General features: G+C 36.5%; 1 protein-coding gene across 5 annotated transcripts in view; it reads right to left on the bottom strand.

Moving 5' to 3' along the window:
• Positions 1–17,044, bottom strand: part of ITGA1 (integrin subunit alpha 1) — a 147,823-nt gene that overhangs the window by 15,702 nt on the left and 115,077 nt on the right. For all 5 annotated transcript variants that reach the window (XM_070245859.1, XM_070245858.1, XM_070245857.1 and 2 more), the window contains 10 exon segments: positions 16,788–16,954; positions 15,206–15,342; positions 13,317–13,427; positions 11,154–11,363; positions 9,307–9,387; positions 7,165–7,241; positions 4,652–4,741; positions 3,131–3,233; positions 1,980–2,093; positions 65–169 (listed from right to left, as the gene is read on the bottom strand). In XM_070245859.1, coding sequence (XP_070101960.1) covers positions 65–169; positions 1,980–2,093; positions 3,131–3,233; positions 4,652–4,741; positions 7,165–7,241; positions 9,307–9,387; positions 11,154–11,363; positions 13,317–13,427; positions 15,206–15,342; positions 16,788–16,954 — 1,195 coding nt within the window.

The raw sequence follows: 17,044 nt of genomic DNA on the forward strand, positions 1-17,044 counted from the left end.
TTGAATTTATTCACTTGGAAAGCATGAGGTAAAATTAATACTTGTCTTGGTTATTTGAATTTACCAGAATTGTGCCTCGTTTGAGATCTTCAGATTTGGATATAATCATTTTCTGCGCAGAGTTGATACCACGAGGATCCTGAAGGCTACTGGGTCTGCAGTTTGCATTCTAAGAAATAAAAATATTTCTTTTATAAAACAATACCAGATGTCAAAGGGAAAAATGAGTTGGTGCAATAACGTGAAGAACCTGTGAATGACAGCCATTGCCATATATGAAAGATTCATCTTTGTAACTATGCAATGTGGAAGAAGCTATTTTGGACTAGCCATACACACCCACCCCCAGATAATAATTACTGTCACTGTGCCACTTTTGAATTGTAATAGATAGCAGTAAGGTTGTTACAGAAAACGAAGGATGCTAGTAGAAATTTCTATTACATAAGTAATACACTCACTGACCTATTGTTTCCATCAAACATTTGTTTGTGAATTCCCATAACACAGAGAGAAGAAATTTAAAATTCCACTGAAGAACAGAAAGAGTCAGCATTTGTTATTCAACATGATGGCTCATATGATGCTTTATGAAACAAAAAAAAGAGGGGGGCTTTCATCTGTATTTATGTATTTGTCCAATAACATCTTCGGAGTCCCTACACACCAAGGGAAGCACTTCATCTCTGTGGGAGGAAGATGTAAGTACGCAGCCCAATAGACGTTAAAACGCCACGTTTATAAGACAGCTGGTTTGCTTCTCTAGACTTAATCTAACAAACTTTTTGCTTCCCCAGGACTCTCTACATCCTTGATAAAAGATAAAAAGGATAAAGGTTCAAGTAGAAAGAAAAGTACAATTTTATTCCAGATTATCACAAACCTACTTTTTTAAATTAGAGGGAAATGCTAGAGGTTTATTTTTTCCTTGCCTTTAGGAAAACATTTAAATACTACAGCTAACTATGACTGTTGCTATTTCTTGATTTCTGAGAACCTTTTAACTTAAAAAAATATCTCTGAAAAGAAGACAGATTGTCAAATGCTGAAATCATGCATGCGTTATTTTAATACTTATTGTGATTTTCTATGTCTTAGAGACTGAACCATAAAAATTAACTACCATATAGACTCATTCAATGCTATAGGTACAAAGTGGGTGCGATATTGCTATTGTTGGGATAAGTGAGTAAATAGCATTGTACTGCTTTAGGTGCAGCTGGACTTCATTAGGAGATATTAAGAAGTCCCTTTACAGAGTTGATCACCTTGAACTCCTTAAAAGTGTAACAAATATGTCAGGCATAAGTCAACAGTTATCTAAAATCTACCCTAGTGGATTGAATAGTGACCCCAAAAACATATGCCCAAGTCCTAACACCTGGAACCTACGACTGTGACCTTGTTTAGAAATAGGGTCAGTGCCTATGCGATTAAATTAAGGATCCCAGATGAGATCATTCTAGATTTAGGGTGGGCTCTAAATCCACTGAAGAGTGTGCTTATAAGAGACAGAAAAGGAGAAGACACAGAAACACAGGGAAGATGGACATGTGAAGACATAGGCAGAGACTAGAGTTATGCTGCCGCTAGCTAAGGAACGCCAAGGGGCAACAGCAACCACCAGAAGCTAGGAGAGAGGCATGGAAGGGATTCTCCTTCCAAGCCTTCAGAGGGAACCAACATTGCCGACACCTTGATTTTAGACCTCTGGCTTCCAGAACTGTGAGAGAATAAATTTCTGTTATTTTTATCCACCCACTTTGGGGCAATTTATTACCACAGCAGCCGAAGGGAACTAAAACATCTACTAATTAACTAGTGGAAGTTATTATTATTATTATTTTAGTTTTCTAAATGCTTCTCCATGTTACTTTGGTAAAACTCTTTATCACAAGTGGCATGCAGATCAAAAGGCTATAAATACAAACTGAAAAAGGTAACAGTAATGACAGAATTCCAAGGCACACAGGATTCACCTCAGAAGATGACCATCCACTTGGGTACAGCACAGGATAATTATCTGATGTCAAGTTGGGGAATGAAATTGACAGCTTAAGTTCCGGCATTGGAAACTGCCCACTTTTTCTAATCTACAGGAAAAAAAAAAAAGAAATGTAATTCTTTCTCTTTCAATGGTGTCCTTTCTGTCTTATGTAGGACTTTGGTCCTTAATTGATGAATTAAGTTGTGTAATATTTTGAATTCCAGAATGAACGCAGACAGTTTATGGCACTGTACAAAGAATTGCCATATTTAAGTGAAAAATAGGGATATTTAATGGTCGGTGGCCATATGCATTAGCTACAATCAGATTGTTCCTTCACCCCTCCAATCCCAAAATAGGACTAGGACTAAAGGAAAATCAGAATTAAAATTTTCTTCTTTGTCAATTTACCATGCTCATCTTCCTTTCTGACATATCAGTCTTTTTGGAGGAGGAAAGGAGGGAGGACTTCTAGCTAATCCACTCAGAACAGGTGAGCATATTTTTATTTGCCTCAACCCAACTTCCCATAATTCCCTAAGCCCATAAACATTTCTCACTCCCGCTAGATGGGATCTGCCACCACTGTACAGGCAGACCAGACACCCATCTTCTTCCCTTCACAATCCTATCCCCAGCTAGGGTTATTGTGGCAATGGTGAGAGTCAGATTGACTTTCATCTCAGTCTCCATCTGCTTTTATCCACTAACCTAAAATTCCCACTTAGTATCACATCATCCCACCAATAGTGAGTGTATTTCATAGGGAAGGAAAGGTGGGCAGGATGAAGCTCAGCAGGAAGCTGAATGCAGTATCTAGAAGTTCTCATCTGCTTAGAAGAGGTGCAACTGACTGGGGGCAACCAGGTGCTGTGGCCCTCCCTTCCCACCGCTCAAGCATGATTTCCCACCCTCAGCCTTCTCCTCGGCCTCCCTGGGCTGAATCCTTAGGTGAGTAGGGAGCTCCTTAATCTACAGAGACAGATGCCAGAAGTCCAAGTGACCTACCTAACTGAGCCTTCTAGACGAAGAGCTTCTCAGACCTGGAGCAATGTCCTGTGGTTGCCGAGGACTGAATGCATCCCTTAATCTTAATCTTACAAATAACTCCTTTATAGTACTAATTTAGAGGTAATTTCTTACCAAGTAGAAAATATTGATTTCATTTCCAATGTCCTCAGTCGAATTAATAACTTCAGGGACTGTCTCATTGGCCGCAATTGAAATATGATATTCACTTGCAGAGCTTAAAAGAATTGGAAGAAGAAAAAAAACACAACAAGGTTCAACTTTTATTTGCCCTCATTCTTTTCCTTTCTTCATACTAGTTAATCCCACAAAAAATACTTAGAGATTTTAAATCAGAGGCAAATTCTTTTACCTTGAAACCTAAAATTAAATTTTTGAGGCGGGTGAGAAGGATTATATAATTTAGTGCAATAGTAACTGATGCTTATAGGGCCTTAAAATGCTAAAATATATAGTCTTTAAAATAAAAATTTCTTTGTTACCAAGTGAAAATTTTCCATTAATTCACTCATATCATTTATATTTAGTGAATAATCAGGCTAAAATTTGGTATTTTTAACACATTTAAATCTACTTAAAATAGATTTTTAAATTTTAAGTAGATTTAAAAAAAATTGTTACCTTTTCACTATTTAAAGTCTTATATTTACTGCTAAACTTAAAATTCACTTTTTTCCATCCAACTTTTCCATGTTTTTTGGATAATCTTGGTAGAACGAAATATAATATAAATATAGTTTTAAATAGCTCTTCAGTTAAGAGAAAACAAAAAATATTTATAAGTGTTTGGCAAAATTTGATTTTAAATAAATGAAAAATTCTTGGGAAAAGTCAGTGTACCAAGAGAAGTAGAAACAGCAAAATAGAAAAAAGTCAATCGAATTTAAAGGTTAAAAAATATAAGCAAAATTTACGTGTATATCCTATAATCCTCTCATTTTTGTGGTCTGTTATCAGTAAAAGGAAAGTGCCATAGAAAATAAATTAATGAAATGACAAGACTTTTAAACTAAATTTGCCACTGATTCTTGCACTTTTTGTATACATTGTGCACATTTATTTAGCCAAAGCTTGGAGTCCTGCTTAAGCAAGAGAATTTATAGTGGGAAAGTTTGCCAACACGATTGGTGTTTGGATGGATCGGAAGTTCTTAGGAGAAAGGATGGTTTGTGAATAATGGAAGAAGTAAATAACTCTTGTCAATGAGAAATGATTTAATCGTATGTGTTCAGAATGGGCAGGCTAATCAGATCCCACACAATAAGAATGAGAGCCAAGAAGTTTGCTGGTGACCATCAGAACACTGCCTTTTGCGAAGGATTTCTGGGCCCTCAGCTTGCATTTAGGAGTTAAGGCTGGACCGCTAATGCAATCCGCTATCATTAGCACCTCACATTTTAGATTGTTTAGTATGCTGGTTCTCAAGCTTTAGAGGGCACAAGAATTATCTGGAGGGCTAACACACATTTCTGGGCCCCACTTCCGGAGTTTCTGATTTTGTAGGTTTGGGTTGGGGCCTGAGAATTTGCCTCTCCAAGTTTCCTGATGATTCTTATGCCCTTGGCTGGGGACCACACTTTGAGAACCGCTGGGGTAGCAGAAAGGCCTCAACATAAAAATACATTTTCCTCTTACCTGTAAAACTGTAGTCCAACTTCATATTTTACTGGCATAGAAATGTTTACTTCATTATCAGAAAGGGCTTCTGGAGGTTCTTCGCTGTCACTAGAAAACACACAGCACATTCAGACAAGTCATTAGACCACCGACTATTCAGAGACACTTCTGAGCATTTGAAAGAGAAGCTTATCTTGCCAACTAAACAAAAGCACAAAAGAGCAGAATTCTTGTTTTTGTGGGTTTTTTAAAAAATCAGAGTCGGGAGGGAGGTCACAGATGGCTATTGTTAAATTTCTCAAGTTGATTTTGAAGGCAGCTAGGGTTGAAAACCACACGACTTAATCCAAGGTTTCTCAAACTTCCATGAGGATAATGGTAAGTATCTTTGGGTCAATTGCTAAATACACGGATTCTTGGGCTTCTCCCCTAGAAACATGGATTTAGTAGATCTGAGTTGGGGCCCAGGAATTTGTGTTTGTTACACAAATCACACAGCTGATTCTTATTTATTTATCACAGACGAAGACCTTGTAAAGAGATGCAACTAAAAGCATGCAGCTGAGAGTAAGTCTAAAACCTTCTGTCTTCTCACTTAATAGTTTTTCCATGCTAAGTATTTGATGCTTATATTATTGGTTAAGCTTTTACTTTTTCTCCTGATTTTAGTTATCATTTCAATTATACATTATGCAAATACATGCTCATATGTTTGTACACACATATACACACACATGTCTCTCATACTCCCTGTATTAAAAAAAGCATGTATGAGTGATATAACAGTTACAAACACTGGCTCTGGGGCCAGAGGCCATGAGATTGTTCTAGAACATTAACACACTTTGGGCAAGTTATTTAACCTTTCTGTGCCTTGGTTTCTTCATCTATAAAATGGGGACATTATCATTTAATGATTAATAAATGATGATTAAATGAGTAATAAGTATAAAGTGCTTAACACTGTGCCTAAGACAGGAAATACTTAATAAGTTTAGTTTTCATCATTATTATCACACACACCTCTCCACCAAGTGACCAAGAGCCTAGGTTTTGTCTCACAGAACAGGCAATGAGTACCTTTTAATGGCTCTACTTGCTCCCAAGTGTACGTGTCTTGGTATGAGCAATGGGCCAGTGAAGGCAAACCTCTGCCCAGGGTTATAGACACTTGAGTGACTGAGTGTTTGCTTTGAATGGTCCCGTTCTCCCAGCCATTCCACACTGCAGCCAAATTAGTCATCCTAAGAAGCAGCTCTTGTACATACGACTTCACCCCTCAAAAACTTTCCTGGCTCCTCATGGCCTGTTTAATTAAGAAAAACTGCCTCATTCTGACACTCAGTACTCACTACACTATGGTAGGATGCACACTCCCTTTTTGTCTTCCATTACTCCTTTATGTATTCTCTATATTTGAGCTAAAATGGATTACCCAATACAGTATTTCTCCAAAGAGATCCGGGGGTCTACCTTTGAGTTTTTCCTCAAGCTGGATATTTTGCCTGAAATGCTCCACCCAGCTCTATGCATCGACCTCTCTGTTTGTAAACCGCTACCCATCCTTCAAGGTCCTTCTCAATTATAATCTCCTTGATAAAGCTTTCTTGGGTTCTCATTGCCAAGTACATATAATTTCACGCTCCATTAAGTCTCTGACACATGGTTTATATTTCTCTAATGAATTTTCCTTGTTCTACCCTGTATCACAATAATTTATGTACTGGTCTCAGCTGTCTACTGTAGTATTCCCCCCATGAGGAGGTTCATGCCCTTATTAATTTTTATAGTCCCTGCAGTGACTAATTCAATATCCTGTCCAAAGTAGATGTCAAATGAATATTTGTTGAATTTAATTGAGCATATATAATTAACTTATCCATTAATTCATTTTCTCATTTATTCCTTCACTCTACATTTATTTAGTGATTATTAGATGTGAGGCACCATGCTAGTTACTGGGGAATAAGCAACAAAAGAGAGAACTTAATCTCAAGGAGTTTGTGGTCCAGTGGATAATCACACTTAGAAGAAAGTGAAGTCACTATTTCAATTTCCTTATTAGCCTTTTGCTATTGTTAGCATGTGTATTCTAATGATACATTTCAGAAATTTGGACTGATTTGGATAAAATTTATTAAACTATAAAAGGGCATCATAAAACTTTGTCTAATGATTCAGTTGACTTTGATGGGCAGCCAGTAAAAGTTTTTAAATTAGCAAAGTCTGTAAAATTTTAAATGAATTTAAATGCAATTTGGCAAATAAAAATGATGTGTGATTTCAGGTTTTACAGCTTACAGAACCAACAGTTTAATCCAGTTAGGTGTAATATTTCTATTAAATGAAAATTTATTTTGCTAATTATTTTAAGGATTTTTTGTAAGCAAGGGGGTTCATTACCCTCTCTTCTACTGACCCCATAAAAGCTGTAAAAAGTTCCAGTGAATCTATAAAGCAAAATATTCTAAATACATGAAAGAAATTATATACATGGACACACATACACTCATGCACACATATGAACCAACCTTGTTGCACTTAAATGAATGATCACATTTTCCATGAGATAAGAGGTGTTAAACTGAAATAATATTTTGAAAGTTACCTATGAAATAAAAATATCTTTAGTTTAGTAACAGATAAAGGAGAATGTTTACTTGGATTAAAATATTCAATTACATAAGTGATATTACATAAACTTGAATTACAAAGTCATTTAAGAAATATTATCTTACAAAATAAAGCCTCATCACATCTCAAAAATAGATGAAATAAGACATGATATAGATGTGCTTTTAAATGTGAATATGTAATATACTCTGCATGTTAATACTGAATTTAAAGACTTTATTCAAATGATATTAATAAAAATCATTTATATTAATCATAACCATCACCATGAAGGTAGACTCTATTTATTTTATTATATTACCATAGTCTATCGGATCACAAGCACAAACAATGTAATTATGAAACGGTTATAATTAAAGCCTCTCGCATATGAAAACATCATATTATTCACATTAATAATGTGAAAATATTCAAATATGATGTGTGTTTTATAGATTTGTAGGGAAGAAATGCAATTTCACAATAAATTTCATTAGCGATAGTCAAGAAGTAGACTTTATGATGAGATTCCAAATGTAAATTTGTACATTTAGTTAGTTCCAGAAGCTCAAATGGACACAGAAGAGATTTATTGAATTTAACGATAATTACGGTCATTCGTAGTTAGTTTGCTGGATCACTGGTAACCATGTCACATGTGTTAAGGGGAATGACACCAAAAGCCATGAGTGGCCAAACAATAAATAGATAAATTGGGCTTCATCAAAGTGAAAACTTTTGTACTTCAAAGGACACCATCAAGAAAGTGAAAAGATAACTTACAGAATAAGAGAAAATATTTGGAAATCGTATATCTGATAAGGGACTTGAACGCAGAATACATGAAGAGCTCTTACAACCCAATAATGAAAAGACATTCTAACTAAAAAATAGGTTAAGGATCTGAATAGACATTTCTCCAAAGAAGATATACACATAGCCAACAAGCACATTTAAAGATCAACATCATTAGCCATCAGGGAAATGCAAATCAAAACCACAATGAGCTAGTATTTCACATCCGTTAGGATGGCTATAGTCAAAAAGGCAATAACAATGTGGAGAAGCTGGAATCCTCATACATTGCTGGTAGGAATGTAAAATGGTGCAGCCACTTTGGAAAACAGTTTTGCAGTTCTCCAAAATGTTACATATAGTTACCACATAACTCAGCAATTCCACCCCAAGAGAAATGAAGACATATGTCCACACCAAAACCTGTACACAAAGATTCATAGCGATATTATTCATAGTAGCCAAAAAGTGGGAACAACCCAAAAGCCTATGAACTGATGAAGGAATAAATAAAATGTGCTATATCCACACAATGGAATATTATTTGGAAATAAAAAGGAATGAACTACTGACAAATGGATGAACCTTGAAAACATTAAAGCCAGTCACAAAAGACCACTGATTCCATTTATTTGAAATATCCAGATCCACAGAAACAGGCAGATCCATAGAGACAGAAAGTAGATTAGTGGTCACCTGGGGTTGAGGAAGGGGTTGTTGAGGGAAAAAAGAGAAGTAACTGATAATGTGTACAGGGTTTCTTTTTGGGTTGTGAAAATGTTCTAAGGTTGATTGTGGTGATGGTTACACAATTCACAATTTGGTGAATATACTAAAACCAAATGAATTATACACTTTAAATAAGTGAATTTTATGGTATGTGAATTATATCTCAATGAGGATATTATTTTAAAAAAAGAGAGAGAAATGAAAAGAGAGTTTCTATACAAAGTTCCAAACCTACCTATTTGAAAGATTCTTTGTCTTACAGGCCAGAAAAGACTACTATATAGAAGATTCCAATGCCAGAATTTCCTAGCTCCATTTTATCAGACAAGTTACGGACTGTAAATGTTTAATTTTGCCTTGGTGTTTGAGTTTGATTCATGCAATAATTGGCTTTTGACTCAAAGATCTCAAAACTTTGAACTCAAGCTTCTTCATCTATATCACCTAAACTATCTTTGGAAGGATTTATGAATCTGACTTTGAGCATATTATTTTTCATATCCAATTACCACATGTATGTTGTATAATCTGCTTACCTCTTCTCCTGTTCTCAGGAAAGGATATCCAACTTTACATGTGATATTATGATTGGAGTCACAACTATCTTTTTGGATAGCCTAGGAAGAGAAAACAAATAGATTTAGAGCAGGCGCATAGGTGAAATACTGGAGCTTGGTTTTCTAGAATTTTTCCAGCTGTGCCTTGGACTCTGCCTTGCTAAGATTTGTCTCTCAGTTTAGTGGGGAGAGTCACAGCATTCTGGGATCACTTGTCCCACAGCCCATGGGAAATCTGAAAACATCACTTAAGTTAAGGAGGACTGAAGGACAAAACACATCACGTTATCCTGTCGAGATCTTCCACCGTAAAATGCAAGTACTAACAGCACCTACCTCACAGAGGCATTAGGCGGCTAAACGAGATAACCCACATGTTCTGGACTGCCACGTGAAGCCCACAGTGAATGGGAGTCATCAGAAGAGTTTAGCGCAGTGGGTAAGAGACCGCCTGGGACCACCAGGATTTAAATCCTGACTCCATCACTGTTAGCTTTTCCTTGCCAAGAATCCTCACTTCTTTGGGCCTGATTCTCTGTCAAGTGAGGTCAGTCATACTCTTATTTCATCAAATTGAAAATGCCACTGAATATGAGTCTCACCAGTAATTGGTGAAATAAGAAGGAAAAATAATGCTGCCAGTTAAATAAACATCAATTGTAAAATGCAATTACAGAAATGTTAAAATGTAAAAAAAATGGTTTATCATAGAATCTCTGTAGTATAGTAATACCTACTTACAAAAGAATTAATCAGAATTAAATAAGTGGAGCCCATGGAAGAGTACCTGGGACATAATATGACTCAAGAAAAGACTGTCATTATTATTATTGTCGTCATTGTGAACAGAAGTAGAGGAGAGGCATTGTTGACTTTAGAATTCTGACTTTCGGCCAAGGCCATGAAGTCAGTGGAAGATACAGGCAATGATTTTTAATATAGTCTCCTTTCCAGAGAAAAATTCAGTGGTAATATTTTCCCAGTGTCACTTTGCACATGTGGATTTATAATTAACATTCTTTACTGAATCTAAAATATGTGGTAGCAATATATGACATTTTTTTAAGCCTATCTTAGCCATCATGTCTCTATGTGATATCCCAATAAATGGAGAGAAATATTAGTGAAAGTCTGAATTTATAGAAACTAGACAATAAAGTTTTAATATGATATATAACAAGTATATTGGTTTTTAATATGAATCATATATATTACTGATTCATATAAACATACACAGAATTTTAATTCAGGAGGATTCATTCACAGTTCAGAATGAAAAGCAAAATTCAATTTGGAAGTATTATTTCTGATATAGCATCTTATGCAGCTATACGTTATTGCCAAAAAAGTGCAAATCTGTCATGACAATGAGACACAGTCATTTAACACAACTCTGTTGACAATGTAAGGTTTTTCATAGAAAGCGGGAAATGGTATCATGATTTTTCTGCATGTAAATTTTTTTGTTCAGCTCTTATATTACTCCCCCCATCTCTATTAAACTGTTTTGACTTTGATTGTGTTTATTTTTTTCCTTGACTCAGTCTCAATTTCAGCAGTGTAAGCCCTCTGTGAAAATCCAATTTTGATATATCAGCGATCCTTTCTCACACTGAATCTGAGTCATACATCTCTAAAGAAATATATCAAAACAAAAGCTTTAAAAAAAAGCTTGGTACTTCCACCATTAGTGAATACTAATTTTGTGCAAAATGCTTTATATTCTTCTAAAATCGATGCAATAAAAACAATTAGCTCAGTAGTATGAAAAGTAGGTTCAAAAAGGCTTATTAACAGAATAAATAAATATGAAATGACAAGTTTACCTCAATTCCTGAAAAAATTAGATTTGGAGAATAATTCACGATGGTCCTGGTGTTATAGGCACTGTCCTTTTTATTTTTGACTGTGAGGCTAACATTGAACTTATCGTTGTGGGACCTGACAATAAGCAGACCCTTTTCAGTGGTGGATACATCCAGGGTGAGGTCCGAGATACATTTTTCCTTGTTTCCACAATCTTTGGCAAAAGGAATCTGAAATGGTCACAGAAAAGCATTTTTCAAAATTTAGTTAAGAAACCCATAAAGAGAACAGATTTCATGGCAGAAATCATAAGGAACTTTAAATTTGTTACTATAATTTATAGGGGAAAAGAATAAACTTTTACTTTTGGATATAAATTCTTCCAGTCCTTTAAAGAACGAACAGCTTTCACAGATGTTTTTCACGGGCTTTAGTCTGCCAGACTAGAACAGTTTCAAAAAAATCAAGTCAAGTACTTTAAATCATATGAGAGAAAACTTTAACATTCAACTCTGATCATTAGATTTTTCTTTTTTCTGCCTGAGGAAGATTGCTCCTGAGTTAACATCTGTGCCAATCTTCCTCTATTTTGTATGTGGGATGCCGCCACAGCATGGCTTGATGAGTGGTGTGTAGGTCAGTGCCCGGGATCCAAACCCATGAATCCCGGGCTGCAGAAGCAAAGTGTGTGACCTTAACCATTCTGTCCCTGGGCCAACCCCTGATTAATAGATTTTTTTTATTGAAAAGAATCAATACCTAGGAATGTAATAGAGCTCAGAAAATGGTGAAGCCACATAACTGGGAGCTTTCCTTGACTCCTCCTCTTCATTAGTCCCCTCTCTCTTTTCCAGTGTATCACCAAGAACTGTCCATTCCACCTCTCTTCTAAATATATCCCAAACCTCTCTGTTTCCACCACTGCTTCTCCTCCAGCTATCCTTACTTCCTCCCTGAACTAAAGCAACAGCTTCCTATCTGGTCTCTCACATTCAGTCTTGTTTCCCTCCAATCATTCTCCACATTGCAGCTGAAGTAATCCCTAAAAAAATACAAATCCAGTGCTATCACTGAACCAATTAAAGCCATCAATAGCATTCCATTGCTCTTCAAAAAAGTTTACCGTCTGTACAGTGGCACAAAGTCCTGAATGATCGGGCTCCTGCCTATGCCTTCCACCTCATCCCACGTCACCTTCCCCCTTGCTCTTCAGCTGCAGCTGCACTAATGAGTTTAGTTTAGTTCCTTTTGCCTCAGAACCTTCACATGTATCTCTCTGTCTAGAACACTGCTCCCTCCAGTCCTCTAAATAGGATGGAAAAATCATCCTGTGCTTTAGTCTCAACTTAAACGTCACAGCTTCCGGGGAGTGCTTCCTGACTCCCCAGGCTAGGCGGAAGTTCCTGTTGAGCTCTGAAGTTCTCCCCCAGGGCACAGGCTTTAATTATGACTTGGTACCTGTTTCCTAGGTTAGACTGTAACCTCTGATGCCTAGTACACACAGCCACTCAATAAATATATTTGGAAGGAAGGAAGGACTAGTGGAACACGGGTGCATGGGGAGAACTAATTCCCCATCCCTGACGTTTTCTCCATTGGTGCCACATTCGTGACCCCATCCTTTCACCTGCTCACTCACTTTTTCTCAGGGGTGGACTCTGAATTTGGAAGCAAGAACTGAGTGAACACAGCTCAGTCCCTTCCTATCTCTTCCGCTCCTGGGGCAGCGATATGCCACGGGAAGCATACATTCTGCTCTATATCTCCATTTTGCAGGTTTTACGAGGTGGTCCCCATGAAGAAGGCCTGAGACTGCTGAGTTCTGCTGATGACCTATTTGATTATCTGTGGTCTAAGCCTGGTTTGTAGGAAGACACCCATTATACCTAAACCATGCCCTGCAAATGTTCATTAGTAACAAAGGGGAGTTCCAGTTCTTTCAATTGGTCTTTCTTTCAGTTGGTCCTAAATTCAGGAGAGATAAAAGTAGTGTCATTTATAAGTTCCCTTAAACTCCAACAATAGGAAGTTAGAAGAGTTGGCAAAAGTCTAGAAGAGTCTAATTCTTTTTATTTTTTTTAATATAATTGATTTAGGATTGTTTGTGTGTCTTTCTACATGTTTCAGGTTTTTTCCTAATATATTCACAAATAGATATTCTGAATGCAAAAAAACTGACTTACATATTCATGCACTGAATTTGGTAGAGAATCATCAAGAACAGGCCCATTTTCTGGATCGGTAAGATTAAAATCCAAAGTTATTCTTACAGAATCCCGAAAGTCATGCTTGTCCTAGAGGTCGAAACATAAAATATATCATTGGCATCATATTTACTGGATGTTCTGACCTTGTTATGGCTTTCTTCTGCTGCTCCTGTGGGTCAGGCTTACTGGAACATCCTTTTGCACTTGATCTAACTATATGACCTCATCAGGCTTTTGCTTCACAGAGGCATTGCCCTTCTGCCCTGACAAGGGACACTGCTGGAATGCAGAGGCTTCAGTTATGACCAGATGACTCACCTCCAGTTTCTCACAGGGGCCTGCTGGAGTGATGGGGTATGTCATACTTTGCCATGTCAGGATATACCACTCCAAGTGACTTGCTTAACAATATCGTTTCTCTTGAGACCTTGAGCTAAAAGTCACTACGTAATACTTGTAGGAAAGTCTCTCAACTTCAGAAGAGCAAACCTTCTTTAAATTGAGTTGCATTTCATTATTATAATATATACCTTGAGTTGTAAGAATTTTACAATGTGAAATGATAAGCAAATAATGTGAATGCGATCATTATTGTTTATACTATCATCAGGGACAGCCATCTTCTATGGCATGTCTAGAATTATGAGCTCTGTATACATTATTGAGAATTATTCAGGAGTGCTCCAAGATGAATAACTATCATAGTCTTTATTTTACAGATGAAAAACTGAGCCTCTAAGAGACTAAACAACTTTATCAAAATCACTCGGAATGTGGTGAAGCTGGAATGCAAATTCCATCCTGGCTGACTCCAGAACAAATGTTAACATATCCATTAAAATCCAAAAGAATTTTGGATATTTTGAAACTAGTTCATTCCTTTTCATACCAGTGCCTAGACATGGCTAGATACTAAATTTTGGACAAATATACCATAGAAGAATCCACATTTTCTGTCACTTTCCTGCCCCTAACTATAAGATTTTCAAAGTATAGAATATAAAAACATGAAGAATACAGAAATAAGTCAGAGATGGGGAAAAATTGGCCTATTTCCTTTAAAATTCCAAGATCACGTTCAAGTCTCTAAATCTCAATCTTGGTTGCTAAAATAGGTGTTTTCTCATTACATCCATTCTGCTTCTTTTTTTTTGTATCAGGCACATTTTAAGAAAATATTTAAGAAACTCCTGCCCTTAGATGGGAATTCTCTCCACATACGTAGTGACCCAATAAAATACATTCAAAATGGTTCAACCTGGCTTACTAGCCATCTCTGGAGATTAATAATTTGCTTTCCAAGGCTCTCTCATCCACTGAAATAGAAAGAAATTTAGGTAGCACAAAGTCTACAGATGATAGAAAATATGAGATTTTTTTTCCCATCAATTTAAGGTCAAGGAGTGAAATATGTAGTTCAGTGGATGAGAAGAAACGGCAGACAGCATATGGCCCAAAGGTTTCCCCTCAGGCGGTATAACCACTTATCATTCACATTTGACAGACAAGGCCCACGAAAGTTAAATGATGTTTTCAAGTTGAAAGAATAAATGAATGAATGAAAGAAATGAAAAAATGGATGAAGACACAAGATCTCTTATTAGCTAGGGCACTGTGCCTTTTACTATTCCATAATATATGCATGTCTGATACACACACAGGGAAGATGAAAGATATTTTATGAAATGTATTTGGAAATTAAAAAATCAGACCTGTAGTTATCTGATAAAGTGACCAAACAAAATAAAATTTATTTTGTGATGTGCTCTTTGAAATAAAACAATCAGATTGGTTGACTTGAAATGAGACAGCTAGATTTTATGCTTGACTTGGAATAAGGCAGCGATAATATATGATTTACTTGCCAACATGTAGAAGGAATGTTTAGTGCATTCTGACTTTCGAACTGTGATGTTTCTTTGAATCTTTCTCTCTTGGGTTCCAGAGAAAAAACTTCGTGATATCTGCCTTAGTGAATCGAGCGTGACACGGTATTGCAGATCTATAAAAATAAAAAATAGAATAATTGACAGAAATATTTAGTTAGGGTGATTTTCATATGGTCCAGCTCATTAAATTAGCATTATAGAAAAACCTCTCGAGCAGTCAGTCAACAAAAATTTTCTATTATTCAGCATATAGACACTCTGAAAGCACAGTGGCATCAAAGTCATGAAGACAACCTTGACGAAGTCTATAGACCTGCTTTCCGAGTTCACTATGCTTTTAATGTTTAGTTATACTTATTTTATAACGTATATGTATGTATGCACACACATACACACACGTATGTGCATCTACATATCACCTAATTTTGTGACCATGCCATGCCTGTGTTTACTGGGTTTTCCCTTAAAGCACTTTTTTAGTTTAGAAATGTTGGAGCCCTGCTTAGAATATTGATTATGTTATATTTCAACAGAGACAAAAATATGCACTTACAACATTTTTACCTAATTTATAAAAAATGTCACTTTAGATTATGTTCCAAGCACATTAAAAAAATAAGCTTAATATATAAGTTTAATAAAATAAGCAGACCACAATAAAAAACAAGTTAAACCTTATACTTCCTATGAAGGCAACAATCCTTATTTGATGGCTTAGTTACTATATAAAAATTAAATAAGACTGAGATAATGTGGTGTATGAAAATGTAAATCACTATTTTACATTCCTCTACCTCATTTATCTTCTAGTCAGAGGACAACTGCAGAGCATAAATATGCACATACAGAGCAAACTAAGAAAAACAGATTTTCAGGATTAATGGTTTTTCTCCTCCCTGTTACATTTGGTTTACACAGTAAATTACTCTTCTGCAGCCAATGGCCTTCATAGTTTTGACTACAACATATTTCAGTATCATTAAAAACTGCCTTAGGCAGTGTAGACTGTAGACAGGAGGGGGACACCCAGGCTGATGTGTTGTGCCTGAGCAGACACACACGGAATATGTCTGACTCTCAACACCCAGGGTCACCTTCTGTATGGACCACAAGGCTCTCAGGAAGGTGGAGTGGCAGAGAGGTGATGTTCTCTGCAACACCAGTCTTCCTGGACAGAGGGCAGAAGGAGGTCTGTGAAGATCCCCAGGAAGGAAAACCAGCCTCATTTGGAGCCTAGTTTCCAGACTCCACCTCTGAATTCTTTGTTTTCCCCTCAGCACCTGATTGTTCTTAGCAAATTGAAGAGCCAGAGGGAAACTATAGAATGTTGAATCCATTGTATATAAACATATAGTTTCTGCTCCAGAATTTACTGGATTCCATATCCTATTCTTTCTGCAGCAGAATGCTTTTCAAGGTTCAGCATGTTCACAGGGGCAAATGTGATGTGCAGATCCCTATCTTCAGGGGAAATACAGTATCTCACTGGATTTCATCATGCTGCAGCAAATATATTGTCCTCCTGCCCCAAAGGACTTGCTACATATATTATACTTACCAGCTTCATAAATCGTTTTTTCTTTGGACTTTAATTTCACATCAAAACACACTGTAGCATTTATGCACACTGTTTCCTTTCCCTCCACACGACAGTTTTTCTTCTGAATATTCACTTTATTGGGCTCAAAATTCATGGTCACTTTAACTACAGCCACATCTCGGGACCTACAAACACATAAATGGTGGCAAGGACTCACACATTTTCCCAGTTAGTGAATGCCGTCATTTCGGGAGTGCAAAGGAAACACACCAAAG

Source organism: Equus caballus, chromosome 21, assembly GCF_041296265.1.
Source record: "Equus caballus isolate H_3958 breed thoroughbred chromosome 21, TB-T2T, whole genome shotgun sequence".
NCBI classification, from domain to species: domain Eukaryota; kingdom Metazoa; phylum Chordata; class Mammalia; order Perissodactyla; family Equidae; genus Equus; species Equus caballus.